The following is a 26,656-nucleotide window of genomic DNA, read 5'->3' as shown; positions in this document are numbered from 1 at the left end:
TTGTTTATTTCACTGGCTTTCTTTTCATGTCAGAATCCATTTAAAATTTCCCTTCACGTTTTCAGCTTTCCATGGACTCCACCCTACCAATTTGTCATCCTGTTCTCTTACTCTGCTGCCTGCTCTTTATCCCATTTCCACTGACAAGGGACATTCTCACTTTTTCTGTCCCATCTTTCTGGAGCTCTCTCTGTGTTTGATGCAAGGCCTGTCCTATGGTTGCGCTGGTTTTCCAGCACTCTTTCCTCATTCAGATCCCTCCTTATGGCCCTCTTTTTCTCATAATTCTGACAAGAAGTGAATCAACCAATAGTTTTCTTTTAAAGCAAAATTATTTTTGTGGTTCTGTTTCCAGCTCTGCCATGACCATGGGCAAATTACCTCCCCTCCTTGTACTCTGTGTCACCCACAACCTTGAGTCTATTCTGTCTGTGTAGATTGTAAGCACGTCATAGCAAGGACTGTCTCTTAATATGCATTTGTACACCCAGCGCAATGGGGCCGTGATCTCAGATAGGACCTTTAGGCACTATGGTAATACAAATAGTGATAATTGTGTGTATTTTTAATGATGGGGGAAAGAATTAACCGTGCTGTGTACAAGCTTTAGCTGTGCGTTATGTTATTACTATGTCTTCTTTCTTCCCCTTCCTCCCCTTGTCCCCATGCCACTGATTTGTTTCCAGTTTTTTGAGTCATATCATCTAGTTTGTAAGCTCTTTGGAGCAGGGACCATATTGTGTGAGGTGCCTAGCAAACTTCTGAGTTGCATAAAATGGTAATCCTAATAACTGGTTATCCCTGTTAAACCCTTTTCTGATGTTTTGTATGAATGCTGCAGCATTTTTTGGAGTTTTTAAGATGTATCCAACACGTTCTGGTTTGTTCTGATTTATTGTCATTAGCACTGACCTGGTTCCCAACTTGTCAGTTCTACAAGTTATGAAAGGTCTTTGTAGTTGATAGTGGACTGCACCTGGAGGGCCTTTCACCACTTAATTGCATAAGAAACTTGATGACTTCTTGACCTAAAAAGATCTTTTTCAAGGATCCATGTCATAATGGAATTGGGAAGATAAGAGTTATGACTGAACTCCTTTCAGTGGTTTGGAAACATACTGGAGTTTTGTATCGGCAAAGTTATTAATAATATTAATGTTGTTAACATAAGAGAAATGAAAGGGCTGTTGGCAAGCAGGACAGTAAATGAGCAAGAGTGTCTCATACCTTTGAAGATGATACTGTCTGCCAACCAGGAGAAGTGAAGCATCTAAAATAGCTGGAGGGGAGAGTCTCTAAGAAGTTAAAGTAGAATGGGAGGAGGAGGGAGGGAAATAAAAATAGAAAGCAGAGTGAGACATCTGAATTTCTGTTGTAAATTGTTCTTGGGATCTGGAGAGTGGGCAACGTGTGTGTGGATGGATGAATGGTTACTGTGCATGGTGCTGGAAGAGACAAAGTTTAATTGAAATTAAAAAAAAAATCTTGACATTATATGAGTGCTAAAATATCACTTTTAATTTAGTACCTCTGAAATTGTACTTGAAAAATATTATTGAAATGTAAATAGCAGTCATACATAAATGTGAAGTATCAAACTACTGTACCTGTGCTCTTTTCACAATTAAATATTTCCTGAATTTTATATTAATGTATATTGTAGTTAACACGTAGAAAGATGCGAAAAAATAAGCATAGCAAGTAGGAAAATATTGTGACTATTGTCATGATGTATGGAGAATTTTTTTTGGATGGAGCTTGAGTAGATTGCTATGTTGTTGGCTTTTTTTTTCCCTTCCCCAGTCTGGTGCCTGATTTTGGCTCTGTGGTTGTTTGCATATATGTAGTACCTCATGAGTGTTGCAGGAAGAAGGGATACAGCCTGCAGCATCGAGAAAAGTGAAGATGAAAAGGAAATTGTAAAATACAGCTCTCTCCTAAAAAGCCTTAATATCAGTTAAATGTTGGTCAGCTTTGCAGACGTTTGTAGAGATATTTCATTTGAGAAAAGACTTGAAAGTTGATTCCTCTGTATCATTGGACAGAATGTAACTTAGCGCTTCTTTTTGCTGTTTATGTTCCAGAGAAAAGAAATTGACTAGTTTAGCTGGTAATCCTTTACCCTAAGGAAATGGATCTGAAATATTTCAACTGATGTAAAGAGTTTGAGAGTAGTGTGTTCAGCACTGCAAAGAACCAAAATGTGCATGTGTTTTGTTAGAAGAAAAATAGAGAATCTTGTTACAGCTGTGATTGTTTTTCCGACCCTTAGCAAGGTTTTCTGACATACTTCTGTACCTTTTTAATATTTTTAAATGATAATATGGAATTTCAAAGCAGGATCGTGGCATTATGTAATATTTAATTTATTGATTTCAAGGTTTTCTAGTTCAGTTTTTCATTTTTAGTGCTGTCCTTTACACTTCAAATACTGTTATTTCATTCAAGACCTAGTAATTTGTAAGGGTTATATTTTTATTATGGATTAGGGAATTATAGAGGCTAGTATTTCAAAACATTTTATAGACTGGGTGTTCTTTTTGTTTCTCTGATTGCTAGAACAAAGTTAAACTTAGTCTGTTATAGGAAGAAAGTCCCAAGTTTGTTCATGTGGCAAATAAATGGAATGAAGCTGAGTGTAGCTGTGTGAAAGCAGTATACTACTAGCTAGCTGAAAGTTCAGGTATACTAATGTTCCTTCAAGTCATATAACCTAAAATAATGAGGAAGTTGGGACTTTGAGAAGAGGATGCATGAAGCTATATAACATTTATGAGGCTCTTAATGGTCCTTGTTAGCTTCATTGAACTCTATAGAGTTGAATTGGAGACGTGTGTTGCTTTAGTTTTGAAGGGTGCTGACTAGTCCACTTTTGGAGCACATGTAATGTTTACTAAAGAAGCCTGTGACCTTTTCCTTGTGTTTGCGGGAAAGGCTTTATCATACGACCATCGCAGTAGAAGAGTTCAAATTGAGTTAAATATGAGGTAAAATGAGCTTAGCATCTTGCTGTTGCCACTCAGTCCTGTATCAGAGACAGCTAATTCACAAAATGCAATACATAAAAAAGCACTGCCTAAAGTATATCTAACTTTATTTATGTCTCCTTTTTAAAAAGAGAGTGGGAGAAGTTTTTATCTTTAACTGAATAATATTGGGCCCAAGATAAAATTTGTTAATTGGTTTTAAATCAGACCATCTGCCAATAACTGATCTGGGTACTCTCCAATGTTATTAAACATGCAGCATCCATTAAGAAGGCTAGTCCTTAATTTAAGTGCACACGAGTTCCTTGTTCTTATGGTGATTGCACTCAAAGGTTATTTCTGGCATACTAACTGGATTATCACTCAATTTGTTTGACATGACTTATTCTTATAAATTCTCCAGAAATGTAGTTGCCTTTGAATACTAGAGCATTATCCCTGCCAACTTTAGTGCTGTTGAATAGCACACATAAAGCACCATGTTCAGTGAGGGTGCTTTTACAATATCGTAGCATGGAAAAGCAACCCTGTAAACTTCTGTAGTTTCCTCATTTTCAAGAGGCTACAAATCCTACATATCCCCTCAGAGCAGTATCCTCACTGCCTTTTACCATACACTGTTGTTCAAGGAAAACACACAGAATAATGAAGGGTAAAAGGAGGTTCTTCTGTTCATTTAAAAAATGCTTTGGAATATAGACCAATCTTGGCACTCACACAATTGTGATGTTATATAATCGAGAGAACAGCTTCCTGTCCCCCTTCCTCCTCCCCATGCCCTGAATAGTATGCAAATCCAACCCTGGATTTCAGCATTTCAAGGAAAATTTTCCACAACCCCACCTTTTTCCTACTCTTGAGTTAAAAGTCACCGTTTTCATTTCTGGAAAGGAATAGATTGCGAGGGGCCTGTAATCCTTTGCCAAAGCATATTTGTAAACTCTTAGCATCTTCAGAGTAATGCTAAATTAAAGCTAAAATACAGAAGTGAACACTGAGGCATGACAGGTTTCAGAGTGGTAGCCGGATTAGTCTGTATCAGCAAAAAAATCGAGCAGTCTTGTGGCACCTTAGAGTCTAACATATCTATTTGGGCATAAGCTTTTGTGGGCTAGAACCACTTCATCAGATCCATGAAGTGAAAAATTCAGGAGCAGCTGTTAATACATGAAAGGATGGGGATTGCTTTACCAAATATGAGGTCAGCCTAAAGAGATAATTAGTTAACAGCAAGATACCAAGGGAGGAAGAGTAACTTTTGAAGTGGTAAGAGAGTGGCCCATTACAAACAGTTAACAAGAAGATGTGAGTAACAGCAGGGAGAAATTAGTGATGGGAGATTTAAGTTTTGGTTTTGTAATTACCCAACCACTCCCAGTCTTTATACAGGCCGAAACTAATGGTATCCAGTTTGCAAATTAATTCCAGTTTTGCAGCTTCATGTTGGAGTCTGTTTCTGAAGTTTTTTTGGTGAAGAATTGCCACTTTTAGGTCTGTTATTGAGTGACCAGAGAGATTGAAGTGTTCTCCAAGTGATTTTTGAATGTTATCATTCCTGATGTCAGATTTGTGTCCATTTATTCTTTTGTGTAGAGACTATCTGGTTTGGCCAGTGTACATGGCAGGGGGCATTGCTGGCACATGATGGCATATATCACATTGGTAGATGTGCAGGTGAACGAGCCCCAGATGGTGTGGCTGATGTGGGTAGGTCTATGATGGTGTCCCTTGAATAGATATGTGGACAGAGTTGGTATCGGGGTTTGTAGCAGAGTTTGGTTCCTGGGTTGGTGTTTTTGTTGTGGGGTGTGTAGTTGCTGGTGAGTATTCACTTCAGGTTGGGGGCTATCTGTAAGTGAGAGCTGGCCTGTCTCCCAAGATCTGTGAGAGTGAGGGATTGTCCTTCATGATAGATTGTAGATCCTTGATGATGCACTGGAAAGGTTTTAGTTGGGTGCTGTAGGTGATGGCTAGTGGCGTTCTGTTATTTTCTTTGTTGGGCCCGTCTTGTAGTAGGTGTCTTCTTGGACCCTTCTGGCTCTGTCAGTCAGTTTCTTCACTTCACCAGGTAGGTATTGCAGTTTTAAGAACACTTGATAGAGATTCTGTAGGTGTTTGTATCTGTCTGAGAGATTGGAGCAAATGCGGTTGTATCTTAGAGCTTGGCTGTAGACAATGGATCGTGTGATGTGGTCTGGATGGAAGCTGGAGGCATGTAGGTAAGTATAGTGGTCAGTAGGTATCCGATATAGGGTGGTGTTTAGGTGACCATCGCTTATTAGCACTGTAGTGTCTAGGAAGTGGACCTCTTGTGTGGACTGGTCCAGGCTGAGGTTGATGGAAGGGTGGACCTTGGCCAAACCGGAGTCTTTAATTTCCCCAATACTAATTTCTCCCTACTATTACTCATACCTTCTTGTTAACTGTTTGTAATGGGCCACTCTCTTACCACTTCAAAAGTTACTTTTCCTCCCTTGGTATCTTGCTGTTAGTTGATTATCTCCTTAGGCTGACCTCATACTTGGTAAAGCAATCCCCATCCTTTCATGTATTAATAGCTGCTCCTGAATTTTTCACTTCATGGATCTGATGAAGTGGTTCTATCCCACAGAAGCTTATGCCCAAATACATTTATTAGTCTCTAAGGTGCCACAAGGACTCCTCATTTTTTTACTGAGGTGTGAGACTCTGTGTGTTTACTTTCTGGCTGAACATCTAATAATACTCATCATTGTTTACTTCTTTTCACAACTTCGTCATTTATGTATGTGAATATCATGAACTGAGTTCACTTCATAGATCTAATTTATGTTGGAGATATACATTAAGATTATTTTGTTCTCGATTTATGCCTGATATTTTTCTTCGACTAAGGTTATGGGCATTGTTTCAGTGAAACATCAGCAATAGTTTTTACCTTATTTTCAACATCAGTATGTTGTGTGTATAGTAAATATCTTCATTACAAACAAATCTGGCTGTAAACTTTTTTGTTTAGCTCTTCTGGTCATTCAAGAGATGAGATAGTAGTGGAAATTGTGTATTTCACTGTTTATTTGAATGCAATAGCTCATTTTTCTTGCATGTTAAAGGTGAGGTATTTCTTTAAATCTCTCAGTGTTGACTTAATTCTGCTCTCACTAAAGTCAGTTGGAGTTTTACTACCCTAACAATTCTGAAAACATTGATTTGTGCTGAACTTCTGCACAAATGAGACTGGATAGTTCAGTGGTTAGGATGTTAACCCAGGACTCTGAGATCTAGTTTCAGTTCCCTGCTCTGCCACAGACTTGCTCTGTGACCCTTGGTCAAGTCACTTAGCCCTGGTCTACACTCAGAATTTAGATCAACATGCTTCCGTTAAACTAGGTACCACAGCTTGGGGAGGTGGATTAGCTATAGTGAGAGAAAAACCCCTTCCATCGCTGTAGGTAACATCTAACCCATGGTGCTACAGCAGCATAACTACAGTAGTATTGCTGTAGTGCCCATAGTGTACATATGACCTTAGCCTTTTTGTGCCTTAGTTCCCCATCTGTAAAATGGGAATAATAGCACTTCCTTGTCTCACACTTCCCTACCTTACAAAGGTGATAGCCATTATAGATATCTAAATAAATAGAAAATCGCATGATGCATGGTAACAAATTAATGGGAAAATGACATTGACCTACAAATCTTTGGATTACAATGATTTTCCTTTCTAGTCCCCAGTAGTGGGTGAGTGTGGAGTGAGCAAGATGTGTGATGGCATAAGAAGGTGGGGAGGAGAGAGAGACAGGGATCCTCATGGAGCATACTGTGCAGCATGGAGTGGAACTCAGTCTCTACTTTGCCCTTAGTAGCATGGCATGTCCAATAGGGGTCAGGCCAATGATTTACTGCCACATGCTATGTGGAGAAGAATGATCTTTGCAGATATCTTTGCAGAGCAGAATGATGGAGTAATAGGGAAGTTTAAAATTTGGAGTCAGATAATCTCTGTTTTGGGGAGGAGGTGGAAGCAGGCGGGCTTTGGGGGAGGAAATCTTCAGTGGTTCTCTTGTGGGATTCTCCCCTCACTTTGTTCCATTTTGGGAGTGGTTGCCCACCCCTGCCTCATCAGAAAGGTTGCAGATACTGGCCCCACACATCATTAATCTCAGGATAGTTGCAGGCACCCAAGGCCTTCCATCTGGAGGCTCCATGCATCCTCACAGTCTAGTCCAGAGGTCACCAAACTGTGGGGCATGTCTCCCTAGGGAGACACAGAGGATCGTTCAGGGGATGTGGTGGGATCTAGCCTCCATAGGGGGTGGGAAGGGAGTGCCACCCATCCCCGCTCCACCCCCAGCTCCACTCCTGTCCCCGGCTAGAGCCCTGGCTCCACCCCCAGACTCGGTCCCCATCTGGGGCTCTGCTCCTAGTCCCACCCCTAGCCTTGCTCCCAGCCCCAGCTGCAGCCCCAGCCATGGATGCCTTACCTGGAGCTGCATCCTCACTCCAGGCTCCAGCTCAGGGGCAGGGACAGGCGTGGACACAGGTAAGAGGGGGCAAGACCCTAAAAAGCTTGAGGACCACTGGTGACCACTCACTGGCAGCACAGTTCCAATGGAGGGGATTCACTCTGCTGTGGATTCACTCTTGGCTATGGTGCCCCAGATAGAGGGGAGGGAACAGCATGCTACCTGAATACTTATCTTTTCTGGTTTGATCTGAGGGGCTAGAATGGAAGCTCACCTGGCCTGCCCAGTGTCCGCCTCCTTTCTGCAAAGAGGTCTGGTGAAAAGGAAGGAAGAGAATTGTTGTAGAAGTGCTTGAACGAACCCCTTTAGGTTCCCCACTATCACATGGCATCTAGGGGGATGTCTGGGCTTCTTTGCTGATATCACTGAGAGAATGATAGAATTTTGCATGGAGGGTGAGGGTGCAGAGCGTGACTTAGAATGTGGCAGCTCCCCCCCAACTCTGGTTCTGGCTGTGGTTGCCAGGCGTCCGGTTTGATAGGAGTGTCTTATGAAGGTCTTAAACTTGGCAAAATCATGGTTAGATGATAAGTTTAGTTTTCTTTCTTGTACAACATACTGTCATACTATAGATGGGTCTCTCTTTAAAAAAAGAAAGCAGTTAGTTTTGTAGTGTATTCCCCCATTTGTGGCTCAGTGGTTGCTATTAAAATATAAAAGTTGGTTCTGGTATTGTCCCAACATCTGCCCATAAACTAATCTTTATGTACGTATGACTTCAAAATGAGATGTCACTCATAGTAGCTTGTACAGTTCTACATATATGGCAATCCTTCTCCTTTTTGGTATACTTTGATAAGCATTGAAATAGTTAGCAAATTGTCAAGATTAAGGTTTACAGTTAACATGGTGTTGAGGTGAATGAGGCAGTTGGCAATTCTTAGAGGTGTTTCAAGTACACATCACAGATTTGGTTTCCACTTGGTTCACATTGGAAAGTTTATCTTTGCAATCTTAATGGCTAAAAAACTTATTTTTTATGAAATCTTAGATTCTGGTAGCTTCCATGAAAAAAGCTGAAGGCACCAGACATCCTAATACAGCAGTTGAGGTTCTTTGTAAGCAGATAATGTAGCAGTGGTGTTTCTAGTACAAGGAATATCTATAAGGTACCACTAAAGCCATGGATATTTACAAAGATAAAGTTTCAAATTGCAACTTCTGTATAGGTACCAGAATCATTCAGTCTTCTTGTTCTATCTCAGTTAACTTCTCTCCTTTACCCCCACCCCCACCCCAGAAAAACAAACAAACACCACACTATTCTGTCCAGAAAGGTATTAATTTATAGCTCAAATAATTGATAGATTTTCCTTTTAGAGAAATATGCAAATTGTTTTGGATGGTAATAGTTTATGAAATACTTTACAAATTCTTTCCCATGATGTCTTTTTCTTAGGGTATGTACATTAAATCAACATATGATGGTCTCCATGTAATTACTGGAACAACAGAAAATGTAAGTATTGTTAATACTGTACATTCAGGCCTGGAAGCTTTTTTGACCTTACATTTGGTTAATGCCTTCCCTTTGCTACAGACTATATTTTGCTTGAAAAACTCTGCTAGTTGGCTGTGAGAGATCAATGTCAAGTTGGAGGGCAAAAATGAGATTGCTTTTGTTTATTAATCCAGGACAGTCAGTTTTACTTCATTCTTGCAAGGTATTTAAAATGCATCCCTTGATCAAATTAGGAGATAGCTGACTTGCTGGAGTTTTCTTGGACTGTGTGTAAAAGATAAACATTTTTCATATGTACTGATTGATACGCTGGAGTTTGCTGTGGCACAAGAAAAAAATAGTTTTTATATCATCCAACTTCATTTGATTTTGTAATGGAAGTAAAAGCATGGAAATAAGGGCATCCTTTGAAGATGACATTAAAAATCTTCTACACTTTTGCATAGACTTCTGAGTAACATTTGAGGTAGGGAAGTGTAGTTGAAGCCATATCGATTCTAGGATATTAGAGAGACAAGATGGGTGAGGTAATATCTTTGATTGGACCAACTTCTGTTGGTGAGAGAGACAAGCTTAGGAGCCACACAGATCTCGAAGCAGAGCTCTATGTGGCTCAAAAGCTGGTTTCACTCTCCAACAGAAGTTGGTCCAATAAAAGATATTACCTCACCCGCCTTCTCTCTCTATAGTAGGGATCACTTAGATGTGAGTTTACTCATTAAGGACAGCAAAGGGAACGCTAAGCAAAACACAACTGTGTGCTTTTCAGCTGCCTTATAGTTTGCTTTCCCCATCTCCTCCACCCCCTTCGTACAGAATTGGATGCCCATTAGGGAGTTGGCAAGCTGATGGGGCGTTTTTTAGGGCTTTAATCCATAACAATAGATACAGAGCAGGCCTCTAACACAAGACTGCAGCTTTCAGGACGGTTTAGTTAATTTCTCTTGAACACTTTGATGACCTAGTGCTCAAACAAACTTAGAAATACTTGTTCTACTCTGCTACTATATCATTTCCTGACAAACATGAAGCGTCTCAGATACTGAATACATTTACATCTGATTTTTGCACTGGGACTCTGGAAATATCTCATGCCAGATAGAATAGGAATATGTGTGGGGAAGGGGCAGGTCCTCCATAGGACCAGCAGCATGCAAGCTTTCCTTGGCCCTTTGACCATTTCTTCTTTGTCTTGCTGCAGACAATGTTGTTGGGCTGTATTCTGTAATATGTCTGTGGTAGGTAGGACCTCTGTGAACACCAGCCTTCCTGGAAGGAGGAGCGACATAAGCCATTAAGGAACTTGAAGACTCAAGTCAGGGTTCTTACAAATCACACCCACAGGTGGAATTAACTACAGTTCTGTGTTGGTGCCGGAGGGTTGTGACATTTCTGGGAGACATAAGCAAAAATGAGAGAAGAGTTCTGATATTTGAATTTCCCTTAAACTTGAAAAACTAAGATATGCAATCAACTCAGTCTACAAATTACTGGGTTGTTTTATTTCACAGAAGTGAAGATAATGAATTCCCTAACACTCTTGAGATTCCATTCCTGCTTTCCTCTCTGATGCATCAATATAATTCTATAGTAGCAGAGTCCTGTCAGGAGGAAGCAAACACAATTTTTTTTTAAATTTGGTCTTGATCAGTTTCACGCACTGAAGCTCTGGAGGTGTTAAGAAAGCTTCAGCCTACCTGTTGGTTATGGACATACTACTACTAATGGCTAATAAAGTTTTAATGGAGATTAAGCTGTTAGCATCTTTCAAACATGTGGTTGTTAGGACCATGCATAATATGGAAAAGACAGGCATCATACTGGTGTACAAGAGGAAGCATCTACAGATTCTGGAAGGATTGGTGCCTATCATTACTAGGAAGCTGTTATATACCATTTTTCCATTGATAGTTTTCAATCTGGGATGCTACTGGATTTCTAAATGGCAGTGGCAGTCAAAAAATCTCTTTACATCTACATATGCCCAAATGTTCGTGATCTTCTTTGTTTTTCTGATATGGAGCCTTTCATAGCTATTGTAACCGCCAGTTAGGATTTATGCAATATTCTTTCCATGAAGCTACCCTAGAAGACCACCGAGAAGCTGTTTCCTGTGCAAAATACAGCTACCTATATACTTAGTATTGCAAAGCATGCAGTGCATATTACATTTGTTATCCTTAACCCTGCAATAACCTGCTAGGTGCGATTCAAGGTTTTGATTCCATCTGTACAGCGCCCTGTGATTTGGATCTTGGCAACATTAGAAGCCATTTCTCTCACAATATACCATTTTAGCAGTTAAAATTAGTTGGGCATTTCTTCTATAAATCTTTAGATTAGCACTCGGAGAGAATGGAGTCAGATTCTCCATGAAGGGTCTCTTGGCTCTGTACTGTGTTTTCTCTGGTGCTTCTGCAGATCTAGAATGTGTTAACCTCATGGTTCAAGGTTTATCTCTTTACTCATACTTTAGCTTGAGAGTAATGATTATGTCGGATACACTGAGACAGGGTGATGGGTCAGGCATGAGTGTATGGCATGGGGAGGTGGGGAGGGAGTTTGTATATGGTTCAAAGAGACTGGTGAGTACATTTTTACAATTCATAATATAAATATATAAGAATGAGTTGAAAGCAAACCTGAACTGATCATTGTTTGCAAAATTAAATGTTTAATTCTCTGATAAGTATCCTGGTAAGAGATTCAAAAGGAAATATTTTCAAACTGTTGTCATGTTGTGACATGTATCAGTCCAAACACTAATGCTTCAAGAGTGAGATCTTTGCTTTTTTTATTCTAATAATCACCATATGAAGTTCTTAGAAAGTAGTTATTTATAAAGTTTCCCCTCTGCTTGCACTAAACTAAACTGTAAACGGAAATATTCATCAGTGCAGGTGTCTGTATTAATTCCTAATTGAAAAATCAGCCAATCACAAAATCAACAACCCTCTAATAAGAAGAATGAAATTATCTCTAGTACTGAGAGAGTTTAGTGAGTGGCCAGAACTTCAATTTTGCATGTTATATGCAAAATGGCACCTTCAATTGCACAATACTATATGGGAAAGTCTATGATTCAATGAATGGCCCTCTTCCCTACGACCGCTTCTTGCAACACATATATTTTTCTTGGACATCTCCAAGACAACTTGGGGTACAATGTGACTGCAAGAGGCAAACGTTTTGACAGACAAAATAGTTCAGTTATATTGTTATGATTAAACTGAATTCTGAACTTTGGGAATATTACATTTAGATCATTTATCTTTTAGTAAAGCCACAAAATGATGAAAGTGAACGTGTCTAATTCTAGTTGCTCAGTACAAATGTAGCAACTTTTTGGAGTTCATGGGGGATAGATCCTGACACTTGCATACTGTGGCAGGGGAAGTTCTGTATCTGTTCAGAGCCCAGTTGAAGTTGGTAGGGGTCTATCTACATGCTGTCAGCTGCAGACAGGGAGGGAAAAGACAAAGAAGTTTTGCTTTATAGAAAGCTTAGTGTAATTGTTTTGCACCAAGAGTATTTAGTCTATTGCAAATGTTAAAGAGACAAGGTGGGTGAGGTAGTATCTTTTATCTGACCAACTTCCGTTGGTGAAAGAGTCATACTTTTGGGCTCCACAGAGCTCTTCTAAGACAACACTGTAAATATTAAAGGTAGAAATATGAGAGAGTTTTTTAAATGATGCTGTTACTTAGAGAAGCAAAACTACCTCTACTAATTCATCTTTGAAGGTATGGATTTTTACAGGATCCCTGTTCTAGTTACATCTCTAGCAACTAATAATAGTTTAGAAATATAAATTTACAGTTTATCTGTCTTATCTACATGGCCTGGATACTGATTGCATCTGCATGCAAAAAATATTGATTTTTCTGAAGTTCACTTGAAATATTTGTTTTAATTAGATAAGAGCATGAAAGACATAATGTTGCAAAGTATATTTATGAAGCTGTTGTCCATTAGAGCTCTGGCATGCTGAGCATTAGCAGAAGGTGGACCTCTATTTACAGATATCAGATGGCTTAAAACGACTGGTCACTTATTAGTATTAAAAAGGCATCCTTAGAAACTGATTAACCTTTGATAATATAAACATTACTGCCTTTTTTAACGTTTGACTATCTTGCATACAATTATATAGAATATTGTCTCAAACAACTATGAATGACTTAATTAAAAATCTTTTTTTATTGATTTACTTCATTGGAGAATGTAATTATGAAGCTAGCCTGACTTACATAGCTTAGCAATCATACTGCTGAAAGAAGGATGGTGACCAGTAAGAACTGTCTTCTTTATCATCTCTTTTATTTTAAATTCAGTCACCTGCAGATCGGTGCAAGAAAATCCATGCTGGAGATGAAGTGATTCAAGTTAACCACCAAACTGTGGTATGTATAAATATGTTCTGTGTCAATTGGAGATAGAGGTGCACTGGCATATCAGCATGTATACAGAAGAAATATGTAGAAATGTTTTATATTTTGCTAAACTGTTAGTGGGTTTTACATCCAAGTTGTTGTTTTTTTATTCCCTGCCCTCTCCCCCAGCTTCCAAGTGCACTTAGTTTGTAACAGAATCACACAATTTCTGGGAGAGGAAAATATGTGGTGTTCGTGCTTATCCTTTATCATCTGAATAAGGAAGTATTATGTCACACAACACACAGTCAACCTGTGGAACTTTTTGCCGGAGGATGTTGTAAAGGCCAAGACTATAACGGGGTTCAAAAAAGAACTAGATAAGTTCATGGAGGATAGGTCCAGCAATGGCTATTAGTCAGGATGGGCAGGGATGGTGTCTCTAGTCTCTGTTTGCCAGAAGCTGGGAATGGGTGACAGGGGATGGATCACTTGATGATAACCTGTTCCGTTCATTCTCTCTGGCCAATGCCAGGTGCCCCACTGTCAGAAGACAGGACACTGGGCTAGATGGACCATTGGTCTGATCCAGTGTGGCCATTCTTCTGTTCTTATGAATATTATGGAAGATGCTGAATTATCTTAGATAGCTGAGGTTCTGCATAGCCTAGGGAATTTTCATTTTGACTAGGCATTATCAATGGACATAGCTCTGTTCTGGGTAATAGAAGTTTTGGATAGGAGAGATTCAGGTAATTTGAATGGTACTATAGTTGCAGGCTAAAGATTGACATTACTTGCTAGGAACTGGAAAGCTTCTTTAATTTAAAATTTAATAGATTTCACCCAGCCCATGTCTGTATACCAGAAAAAAAAAAGGTGCATATATAGTTACAATTCTGATTTAATCTAACCATTGTTGATACACATAATTTAAATTTTTCAAAATTGGAAAATTAGGAGTAAAACCACCATTAGGTATACCCAATAATTCCCTGTTATGACTACCAAAATTGAAGTGCTGTATATTAGTTTCTTTTCATCTTATTTAGGGCTATTAAACTACTGCAGGGGTTGGCAACTTCTGGCATGCGGCTTGCCAGGCCGGGCCAGTTTGTTTACCTGCCGCGTCAGCAGGTTTGGCGGACCGTGGCTCCCACTGGCTGCAGTTCGCAGTCCCAGGCCAATGGGGGCAGCGGAAAGTTGCACAGGCAAGGGAGGGGCTAGCCATGGCTTCCCGCCACCCCCATTGGCCTGGGATGGTGAACTGCGGCCAGTGGTTACCCTGGCGAGCCGCATGCCAGAGGTTGCTGACCCCTGAACTACTGCAATCTAAAGAAAAATCTATTTTTCTAAGTGGTTTTATAATAAACATCTTGTATAATTATAATTTTAAAAGGTACAACGTGTTTTCCCATGTATAGGGTATCCGTCTTTCATTAAGAATAGTGAAAATAATATATTTTAATGAAAAAGTATTCTTGCAAACAATTTAACTGACCAAAAAAGTTTCTAAAATTTTTAGTATGGCAATGGCTTGTTAAAAAATACGTTTCTTAATTTCTTGTAGGGTTCCATTTATGGCTTTGGGAACTGATGAAATTGTACAGAACGTCAGCTCCTCTGCACAATTCATTATAGTATTTCATTATGCCCTCTAGCTAAATTTGATATAAAATGTACTGTACATATATGAAAGTTAACTGATGAGGTGCTACCTTTTGTGCTGGGGAATTTAAATTAATAAACCTAACCAGAACAGGGCAAGGTGGAGTTTTTTCCTTGTTGTTTTAAATCTGTGGAATAACCATTTCAATTTGTACTATTAATTTCAACTATATAAAATGCTAAAGCAAGGTGCCATTATACATACACATACATTGTGAGTCTTTTCTTTATTTTTACCAACTACAGGAAGCCAAAAAAAACCTTCAATCTTTAAGAGCTTTTCATATCAAAACTCTATTAAAATCAATCAAAAAATATACAAGTCCTAAGAAAGACATCAACAAGCACTCAGTCTCTAGACTGGAATGAATGTTCTTCCTATTAATTTCGATGGAAGTTGTCACTAAATCACTTAATCAGCTGTAAAAATTTCAACCATCTGATTTTCATGCCACATCTGTACTCCCTTTACTTTGTGATGGGGGCAGATTTTTACTTGTAAATAATATGACAGAAATCTTGAGATGATCTTTTGCTATCTAAGACTCATAGTTCCACTTCAAATTCAATTTCTGAAAGTTCATTCCCTCCTCCCCCACCCTGAGCAATAAACTGGGTACCACAAACGTGACTTTTGAGGTTTATAATTCCTTTGCAATTTATATAATAGGAAATTGTTGAAGTAAAAATAATTTACAATTTTATTTTGTATGATATAACATACAGTATAAAGTATACGTATTGCAATAGAATAGTACATTTATTCAAAATCTAGTTTCTGGAATATAAAATACAAACTTTTATTGCCTCTACAATGTGTTCTGAGGCAATTGTCATCTTTGGTATTGTGGCCAAATGGCTTTTACATATTTTCAGCATTCCAAAAAGAACAGGAGTACTTGTGGCACCTTAGAGACTAACAAATAAGTACTGTATATAGTCGTTCATAAGCCTTATTTTTTTAGTGAAAAAGAAAAGCACCAGAGAAGGGGGTCGGCTTATGAACGGTTATAGAGAGGGAGAGGTGGGACACAGCCCCTCCCCCCAAACAGAGGGAGCAAGGAGAGGCAGCACAGCCAGCAGACAGAAGGGAAGAGGCGGGGCCAGAGTCTCTCCGCTTCTGGCCACACTGCTCTCCCCCCAGCCTCAGAAGCAGCTGCAGCTCTGGGACTGGCAGGCTGCAGCAGTACCGCTCGGCCCTGCCCCCCAGAGCAGGCTGTGGCCGCACCACCAGGGCACCCTGCGGCTGTGCCACCCAGCCCAGCCTGCTGGAACATGCTGCGGCCGTGCTGCCCGGTCTGGCCCGCCGGAGCAGGTTGTGGCCACGCTGGCCAGGCTGCTGGAGCAGCTCCAGCCAGATCAGAGATATCCTCCCCTGGCCCTCCGCAGATAAGGTGGAAAGGGATGGAATGAGGAGAGTGTGGAGGTCCCAGGCTAGGTGTGGGTTATGTGGAGGGTGGTCACAGGGGTTACTCCCCTGACTTCCAGCTTCTCCCCCCAAAAAAATTTCCCCACCAGTTACTGTCCTGGCCTGTCAGGGTAAGCAGTTGGCATGCCAGGACACTTTGTTTACTTAGGTTTTCCTCCATCTCTGCAGACACTCGAGGTAAACAAACCATCTCGACCCACCAACAGCTTGTCCTGATGGCCCGGGAGCCAAAGTTTGCTGACCCCTGAATTATAGGGTCAGCTTATGAACAGATTATAAAAATTTTCCATTTTTACTTATTCATCTGGTGAGGTCGGCTTATAAATGAACCAACTTATGATCAAGTATCAGAGGGGTAGCAGTGTTAGTCTGGATCTGTAAAATCTGCAATTTATGATCGAGTATATATGGTACTGCTTCTCCTCAGTGACAAATGAGCACTTTTGCTGGATACTGAAATGCAGCTTCTACATTGTCTTGCTTACAAGAAAAACGGGGTCCTCCACTTGACTGGGATTTGTAGACCCACAAGATCTGGAGTGTTGAAAATATGTAAAGCCCATCTGGCTGCAACGTTGAAAGTGACAATTGCTTCAGACGATATTGTGGAGGGAAAAAAAAGTCTGTATCTTATCTCCTACAAACTAGATTTTGAATAAATGCAAATTTTAAAAATATTTATTTGTAGCATCACTGTACCCAGGTTCTTTTCTGTTACATATTTTCTGTTTCTGAGAGAGAGAGACAGAGAAGATAATTGGTGCAGTGATTATATAGATAAGTTTTATTTATTTATTTATTGTGGTCTCGCAATTAGGATTTTTTCTTTATTTTGAGGATTAGAAACTTACAATATGGTAAGCATCTATCATCCTGTCGGTGGTATCCAATACTCTAGTTCACCTTAAAATATATTCTATTTTGTGTCCCTGGCCATGATCAGACCGCTGTGCTAATTATTGAACAGTCTGATTCGTGTCCTGAAGAACTTTCAGTATACCTGTGGTGAGCCATTTTTCTCTGAAAACAGATAAATAGATCAATTATATTTTCAGCTTTTCCCTCATTTGGAGGCTCTGGTATCTGAGGATTCTACACACTGGATTTCCTAGTCTTTCTGTTTTTTAAGCATCTGTTTGTTCTCACTTATTATATTATTAGACAATTGAGACTAGTGGTTCTGTTTTTCAGGTTGCTTCTGTAGATCATCTCTTACGTATCCATTTATCAATCCCTTTCAAACCCCTCTGTAAGGTTAAAATAATTATTACCAAGTCACTGGAGATTTACAATAGAACTATAGACAAATATTATTAACCTATAATTGTAATTATGTGGGAAACCTAAACATAATTTTACTTAAAAGATTCCTTCTAACTTTAACATAAACTGAAAAATTGAGCAAAATTTTGAATGTTGAAAATGTTGAATACTTTTTGCTATATTTTTAAAATCAATACTACATTTTCAGTGCTAATTTTCCTGCTTCAATATGAGAATGAATATAAATCAGGGAAAAGAAGATGTTAATTTATAACTCTGCATAATGAACAAGATTTTCAGCTAACTCCTGACACAAAATCAGTATTTTAATCTTGAAAAAGCTTCTTCTTTGCAAATGTCTGCTGATTTTAAAGTAAACAGCAAAACAAACTGGCAAAGCAAGATAAATGACTTATTCATGATACATGTTCCAATTAACGTGTTCTTATGCTGAATGCCAAACCATTCTTTATTGGCATCCTCTGTACAAATGCTGGTACTTAATGCATATGGTTATTGAAATTGGCACTGGAATCAGAGAGTCTCAAGTGAGAGTCATGATTCTTTATGCTATATTGCTATGAAACTTACATAATACAACACAAGCCATTTTTTTCTGGCATAACCACTGGAATTTAAATATTCTTATTAATGTTAAAAATGAAGTTTAAATTAGTTTAGAAAATATGTTAATTTGCAATTCAGAAAGGCTTCCTTGTTTATTGTAGTTTATGGAAATTAAATAGGTACAGAGTTCCATCAGTGCAACTTTTTGCCTTACTGTTGCAAGCTGGGATTGCTGAAGTATTCTAAGGTTTAAATGCTCATCTCTCTCACTGAAATTCAGTGGATTTTGGGCTGGCTCACTCCCTTAGGTTTCCTTGAAAATTCCAGCGTTAATCTCCATAAAATGCCTTATTTTTGTACAAATGTTTAAAGAAACAAACATAGCAGAATGTTTATAAGGTACCAGTGCTCAAATAACTTCATATTTATTATTCAAGCGTGTTCCAAGACAACCCTTCTTACACCCCCTTGATCAGCCAAAAAGTCTTGAGAGAAAGGTTGTTGATATCTCTCAGAAGAACTATTATTGTACACAGTTAACTCTAGAATTTTGGTTATGTCTGTAGTAAAACTATATTTTAAGTTTGTAAGGGAGAAACCACAGGAGTGTGTACTCACAGTGTAGGATAGGTGAGTAGTTGATGATTGTTAATCTCCTGTGAAGTGGAAGTATTTTCTATAATTTGGAAATGTCTTTGGCATATTATATGCAGTTCTGATAAAAGGTTGAATTGATGTGTAACAGTAGATGTCTATATTTTATGTATTTTTATTAGCTAAAACTCATCAGAAAATATGTAGTAGCATTTCTGACTGTGTCTACCAATGGATGTCAAAAGCTAGGGCAAATTTAACTAATTAGTGGACATTAGAGAGGCAGAGTGGATGAGGTAATATCTTTTATTGGGCCAACTTCTGTTGGTGAGAAGACACTAACTTTTCAGCCACACAGAGCTCTTCTTCAGATCTGGGAAAGGAGCTCACAGCAAAATGCAAGGTGGAACAGATTGTTTAGCCTGAGTAGTTAACACGTATTTTAAGGAATCATTCAAGGTAGAATGGCCTGTTAACACGTTTGCAATCATAGGACAAAAAGAGGGGGTTAATGGGTAACAGATTATGGTAATAAGTCATAAATCCAGTGTCTCTGTTCAGTCCATGATTTTTGGTGTCTAGCAGAGTAATGGATTTAAGCATCCAGACTTGTCTTTTGAAAGTATTGTGCAGATTTTCTTTGAGGATGAGGACTGAGAGGTCAGATATAGACTGATTGTTTTGTGAAAAGCATTCACCCACAAGTGATAGTGTTTGTCTTTCATCGTTTTCCTATGTGAGAGATTGTCTGGTTTCACCTACATAATTGTTGTTGGGGCATTTAGTGCAGTGGATAAGGTATTCCTCATTGTTGTGATAGGCGTGTGTAGGGTCCATGAATCTTGAAAGGTATGTTGTGGGGGATATTGTTCATTGTAGCAGTGAAGATATGTCTTTACTGTTGTTGTGGCAGGGTCTGTTGCTGCTTTGAGTTGGTTTGTCTTGGTCTGTGAGGATCTTTCTTCAGATGTTGAGCATGGACAGGTCGGAGGTTGTTTGAAGGCCAGAAGTGGGGCTTTAGGAAAGATTTCTTTCAGGCTGGGATCCCCACTGAGTATGTCTTGTAGTTGTTTGATGATACCCCTCTAGGTTCCAATGTGGAATGGTAGATGACAACTAGAGATTTGCAGTCAGAAGGGGTTTTATTTCTGTATTGAAGCAGGTTCTCTTGGTCTATTTGGGGTGGCCTCTTCCATGATGTGATCTACTTCTCTAGAAGAGTGTCCTTGTTTGAGGAAAGTGGTTTAAAGTGTGTTAAAGTGTGTATCCCTGACTTCCTCCTCAGAGCATATTCTGTGGTATCAGAGTGCCTGGCTGTAGATAAGATTTCTTGTTGTGTTTGAGGTAGTTACTGGGTCTAGGAAGGTAGGTGTGGTGATCTATATATTGGTGTCTATGGTGTTCCATTGTTGAAGCTGATTGTGGTGTCCAGGAAGTTGATGCTGGTGTGGATATGTTCTAAAGAGAGTTTGATGGATGGGTGATGATTTCTGAAGTTGTAGTGGGAATCTATGAGGGAGTTTAAGTTATCTATCCAGAGAATGAAAATATCATTGATGTATCTCAGGTATATCACTGGTGGACGGTCTTATATAGTGGCTAATAATTCCTATGTACTTACTACACACAGTTACAGTTTAAACTTTAACTTTGAGCGAGGTGGTACATAGATAATAATAATGCCTAGCTCTCTCAGAGCATGTTAGCCAATCTAATATGGGAAAATACTTTTGATCACATTGGCCAAGTCAACAGGTTTTGGGCTATGGAAGTTGCTTCATGTCTTCACGCAGAAAACTGACATATTCTTAATAATAAATCTCTCATGGCTTAGAAGGTTTAATCAAAGTGTAAACTATCCTATACTTTCATGCAACATAAAACATTTAATCATTTTTGGCTTTGGAGATAGGTTTATAGTGAGTTTCTAATACTTGCCCAGCTATCCCCTCATAAAATTGAAGTGTGTCAGTATTAAACTAAGTTCAGTGCACATTAAAGTTTGGCTTCTACTTGTTAAAGAGCTGTTCTGAGGAGTAATCCCAGTTTTCCTGTAATTTTAATATAACCTGTTTGAAAAAGAGCCTTTCTCAGAAGCTAACAGTATGATTTGGGTGTTGAGAACAAAGCCACTCACTTATCTGAAATTAAGAGATTTTAATAATTTTTTTTTCATTATTTGCAGATGGAACAAATATGATGCATAACTGCTTTAAAAATTCTTGTTAGAGCTAAAAATATAGTGCTTACAGTATGAGCAGAGACGTGTCAAATGATGTTAAGAAAATAATAATAATTACCTCACAGACATTTGTGTTGTGGTACATGTTGTGACATGTAATGCACTTTCATTTTCCCAGACCTTCTCAATGCTTGCGAAGTTAAATTTTTGAAGTTGAGTGAAGTTTAAGTTGTTTGGACCTATACTATAAGCTTCCAAGATCCTACCCAGTAGAACCTAGCATCTGTTGTTCCGCCCTGATGGATTACGTTTGCATATTCTGTTCTAGTTCATCCATATCTATGTGTTATGTGAGCTAAAAGGACATCAGTTGTTTAGTTTGAGTTTCCATTTATTTGTTTGTTCTCCATTACCAGTTATACAGTGGTCTTCTGATGTTTTTGTTCATTTCTGCTGTGGAAAACTTTAGTTTCTTTTACATTTTTTTTAACAAGCAGCTGTTGCAGTTCAAGTAAACAACTAACAAAATCATCCAAAGGAGAGGACTTTATCTACCCAGACATCTGTTGGGAAAATAACACAGCAGGGCATAGGTTATCCAACAAGTTCTTGGAAAGTATTGGAGACAATTTTTATTTTAGATGTTGGAGAAAGCTACTAGGTGTAGAGGCTGTTCTAGATTTGATTTTGACAAATAGGGAGGAACTGGTTGAGAATTTGAAAGTGGAAGGCAGTGTGGGTGAAAGTGATCATGAAATGATAGAGTTAATGATTCTAAGGAATGTCAGTGGGGGAAACAGCACAATAAAGATAATGGATTTTAAGAAGGCAGACTTTAGCAAACTCAGGGAGTTGGTAGGCAAGGTGCCATGGGAAGCAATCTATGGGGAAAAACAGTTCAAGAGAGTTGGCAATTTTTCAAGGAGACATTATTAAGGGCACAAAAACAAACTATCTCACTGCATAGGAAAGATAGGAAGTATGGCAAGAGACCACCCTGGCTTAACCAATGATCTGAAACTGAAAAAAAGAGTCCTAGAAAAATTGGACTAGATCAGATTATAAAGGATGAATATAAACAGTGCAAGCAAGCAGAAATAAAATTAGAAAGGCCAAGGCACAAAACGAGATTAAACTAGCTAGAGACATAAAGAGTAACAAGAAAACATTCTACAAATGCAGTAAAAGCAAGAGAAGACCAGGCACTGGGTAAGCCCATTAGTCAATGAGAGGCAGGAGGAAACAATAACAGAAAATGTGGAAATGTCAGAAGTGCTAAATAATTTTTAATTTAATAGCATATATAAATGTAACATGGTGAACGCCAGTGAAAATAAGGAAAGAACAAATTAAAAATTACTTAAACAAGTTACATGTCTTCAAGTCAACAGCGCCTGATGAAATACATGCTCAAGAAGCTGACTGAGGAGATATCCGAGCCATTAATGATTATCTTTGAAAAATCATGGAAGATGGGAGAGATTCCAGAGGACTGGAAAAGGGCAAATATAGTGCCCATCTATAAAAAGGGGAATAAGGACAACTGGAGGAATTACAGACAAGTCAGGTTAACTTCAGTAACCAGAAACATAATGGAGCAAATAATTAAGCAATCAGTTAGCAGACATGGAGAAGATAATAAGGTGATAAGTAACAGTCAGCATAGATTTCTCAAGAACAAATCATGTCAAACCAACCTAACAGATTTCTTTGCCAGAAGCAGTAGATGTAGTATATCTTGACTTTAGTAAGGCTTTTAATACTGTCTCGCATGATCTTCTCATAAACAAACTAGGGAATTACAACCTAAATTGAGCTACTATAATGTGGGTGCGTAACTAGTTGGAAAACCATTTCCAGAGAGTAGTTATCAGTGCTTCATAGTCAAGCTGGAAGGGCATATCAAGTGATTTCCTGCAGAGATTGGTCCTGGGTCCAGTTCTTCAATATCTTCATCAATGATTTAGATAATCGCATAGAGAGTACACTTATAAAAAGTTTGCGAACGATACCAAACTAGCAGGGGTTACAAGTGCTTTGGAGGATAGGATTAAAATTCAAAATGATCTGGATGAAATTCAATAAGAAGAAATGCTAAGTACTCCACTTAGGAAGGAACACATATACAATGGGAAATGACTGCCTAGGAAGGAGTATTGCTGAAAGAGAACTGAGGGTCATAGTGGATTGCAACCTAAATATGAGTCAAAAGTATAACACTGTTGTGTTTAAAAAAAAAAAAAAAAAAAAAAGCAAACATCATACTGGGATGTATTATCATGAGTGTTGTAAGCAAGACACGAGAATTCATTCTTTCATCTACTCCGTGCTGATTAGGCCTCCACTGGAGTATTGTGTCCAGTTCTGGGCACTGCCTTTCAGGAAGGATGTGGACAAATTGGAGAAAGTTCAGAGAAGAGCAACAAAAATGATTAAAGGTCTAGAAAACATGACCTATGAGGAAAGATTGAACAAATTGGATTTGTTTAGTCTGGAGAAGAGAAGCCTGAGAGGGGATATAACAGGCTTGAAATACATAAAAGGTTGTTACAAGGAGGAGGGAGAAAAAATGTTCTTCTTAACCTCCGAGGGTAGGACAAGAAGCAATGGGCTTAAATTGTTGCAAGGGAGGATTAGGTTGGACATTAGGGAAAACTTCATAACTGTAAGAGTAGTTAAACCCTGAAATAAATTGCCTAAGGAGGCTGTAGAATCTGCATCATTGGAGGTTTTTAAGAGCAAACATCTGTCAGGAATGGTCTAGATCAGCAGTTCTCAACCAGGGACCAGTGTTAGACTTCCTTGGGCCCAGGGCAGAAAGTCGAATCCCCACCGCATGTGGAGAATCTGGAGGATGGCGTGGACTGCACTTAGCAACTTTGCAGATGACACTAAACTGGAAGGAGTGGTAGATACGCTGGAGGGTAGGGTTAGATACAGAGGGACTTAGACAAATTAGAGGATTGGGCCAAAAGAAATCTGATGAGGTTCAACAAGGACAAGTGGAGTCCTGCACTGGGGACAGAAGAATCCCATGAACTGCTACAGACTAGGAACCGAATGGGTAGGCAGCAGTTCTGCAGAGAAGGACCTACGGGTTATAGTGGACAAGAAGCTGGATATGAGTCCACAGTGTTCTTCTGTTGCCAAGAAGGCTAATGGCATTTGGGGTTGTTTAAGTAGGGGAATTGCCAGCAGATCGAGGGACGTGATCATTCCCCTCTATTCGACATTGGTGAGGCCTCATCTGGAGTTCTGTGTCCAGTTTTGGGTCCCACACGACAAGAATGATGTAGAAAAATTGGAAAGAGTCCAGCAGAGGGCAACAAAAATGATTAGGGGGCTGGAGCACATGATTTATGAGGAGAGGCTGAGAGAACTGGGATTGTTTAGTCTGCAGAAGATTAGAATGAGTGGGGATTTGATAGCTGCTTTCAGCTACCTGAAAGGGGGTTCCAAAGAGGATAGATCTAGACTGTTCTCTGTGGTACCAGATGACAAAACAAGGAGCAATGGTCTCAAGTTGCAGTGGGGGAGGTTTAGGTTGGATATTAGGAAAAACTTTTTCACTAGGAGGGTAGTGAAGCACTGGAATGGGTTACCTAGGGAGGTGGTGGAATCTCCTTCTTTAGAGGTTTTTAAGATCAGGCTTGACAAAGCCCTGGCTGGGATGATTTAATTGGGAACTGGTCCTGCTTTGAGCAGGGGGTTGGACTAGATGACCTCCTGAGGTCCCTTCCAACTCTGATATGATATGAGTTTATGACTGAAGCCCAGGGCCCCAAGCCCCACCACCTAGGGCTGAAGCTGAAGCCTGAGCAATTGCCTCCCTTGCTACCCCTTAATGCCAGTCTTGGCTTCCATATGCAGAAAAACAGTTCTTGTGGCACTGGTGGGCCATGGAGTTTTTATAGCATGTTGAGGGGGCCTCAGAAATAAAAAGGTTGAGAATCCCTGGTCTAGATAATACTTAGTCCTCCTTGAGTGCAGGGAACTGGATAGAAGACCTCTCGAGGTCTATGATTTAAAGCCAGTTTTTCTCCTAAATGAAAGTGCTTTAGTTCAAGGCCTTATAAGTCTGGCCTTGAGGGAAATAATTAAAAAAGAAATTTGGTCCCAAGTGGGTTGGTGGAGTATTTAGAGGCTGCCTGAGAGTTCTAAGCATCAAGTCTATAGCACCTTGAACTACAACATCCATCAGCCTTTGATAATGCAGATACAATTAAAAATCAATTTGGCTACAGTAGTACTTTTGATTTGGAAGAAATAGAAATGTTAAAGAAGCATCTTATCTTACATTTAAAAATAAAGTTTCTAGTCGTTTTCCGTATTAAGATAGCCTTGAACCCATAAAATAATGCAACAAAAATCAGTATGGTTGAAAAGGAACAAAAAATGGGGATCTACTTCTTCTGTTGATCATATCCACATGCTTTTATGAAAGATGAGTCAGGAGTATATCCCAAAGAAAACATCTTTCTAACCTTTCTGAAAATCCTCTGGTCAGTCCTGTGCATCATGATTTGATATTGCTGGGCAGGAATCAATTGTTTTTAGGGGTGGTAGGATGTTGCAGTCAAATGCTTTTTCAGGCCTCTTCAAAAATGCTAAATGCCAAGCCCCACGTTTAATTAATGGAAATGGTTTTGCAGTTTACTTCAGAACTCTGTCCTGAGTCCCCTGTCATTGACCACTACCCACCAGGATATGGTAGATCCTGGTCCAAACTTTAGCTTAGGTGATTGGATTCTGCTCTCCTAATTCCTCCTGAAGTTTCAGTAGGATACTCCAATCTTAGTTTCCTAAGCTGTTACATTATACTGGTATAAGATATTAAATAATGGTGTCCTTCTCACACACACCTTCTAAAGTATTTTGAAATTAAATTACCTCTGCATACAGTCTGTATTTCAATATGTAAATATGGCATTTGTGTATATAAAATGAGAGCGAAACTAAGTAAGATCAGACTTGGTTAGGAACTGGACTGGAGATCTTTAGAGGAAAGAATTGAAGGAATTCCTGACTTTGATACAGTTGGAAACCCTCTTCCCCCTCAGCCAGTATATGACTGGAACCTTTGCATTGCATTGGGGCCAATGCACTCTCCTAGATGTCTTTTCCTTCAAATGAGATGTAAAACAGAGATCCTGACCATGTGTAGTCATTTAATATATCCAATAGAATTTTTCATAAGCGTGTTTCTCATTAATCCCATTGTCCTGGCTGAATCCCAATGTGGACAACTCTATTGTGTATAATTCTGCTGTAATTTACCTTTGTAATTACATATTTTGTTTTGATTACTGTTTTGGGTAGATTAGGGTTTTTTCCCTTCCCTTCCCTTTGGAAAAGATGTTTTATAATGGTCATGACTGAGGGTGGCTGCTGTATTCCACTGAATGATGCCTATATATATATATATGCCTATATATATGCCTATAGCGACTGGATAGCGTATAGCGACTGGATAGCGTAGTGGTTAAGAGCGCCGCCCTTTGATACGGGAGACTGCCCTTTGATACGAGAGACCGGGGTTCAAATCCCGGTTGGTACCCAACTTTCCAGTAGGGGTCCTTGGGCAAAAGACCCCCTAACGCTTCAGCTGCCTACCTCAAATATGAGA

The 26,656-nt window shown here is 39.2% G+C and overlaps 1 protein-coding gene across 4 annotated transcripts in view; it reads left to right on the top strand.

Annotated features, from left to right (window-relative positions):
* CNKSR2 (connector enhancer of kinase suppressor of Ras 2) overlaps positions 1-26,656 on the top strand; it is a 401,265-nt gene that overhangs the window by 183,211 nt on the left and 191,398 nt on the right. For 3 of the 4 annotated variants that reach the window (XM_075059987.1, XM_075059986.1, XM_075059992.1), the window contains exons 7-8: positions 8,892-8,951; positions 13,289-13,357. The exons of the other annotated variant lie outside the window; for it this stretch is intronic. In XM_075059987.1, coding sequence (XP_074916088.1) covers positions 8,892-8,951; positions 13,289-13,357 — 129 coding nt within the window. The remainder of the gene's footprint in view (positions 1-8,891; positions 8,952-13,288; positions 13,358-26,656) is intronic. 4 annotated transcript variants of the gene reach the window in all.

The sequence above is a fragment of the Chelonoidis abingdonii genome, chromosome 1 (assembly GCF_003597395.2).
Source record: "Chelonoidis abingdonii isolate Lonesome George chromosome 1, CheloAbing_2.0, whole genome shotgun sequence".
NCBI classification, from domain to species: domain Eukaryota; kingdom Metazoa; phylum Chordata; order Testudines; family Testudinidae; genus Chelonoidis; species Chelonoidis abingdonii.
Note: the sequence above shows the minus strand (reverse complement) of the source record. Positions and strands in the feature narration are given on the sequence as shown.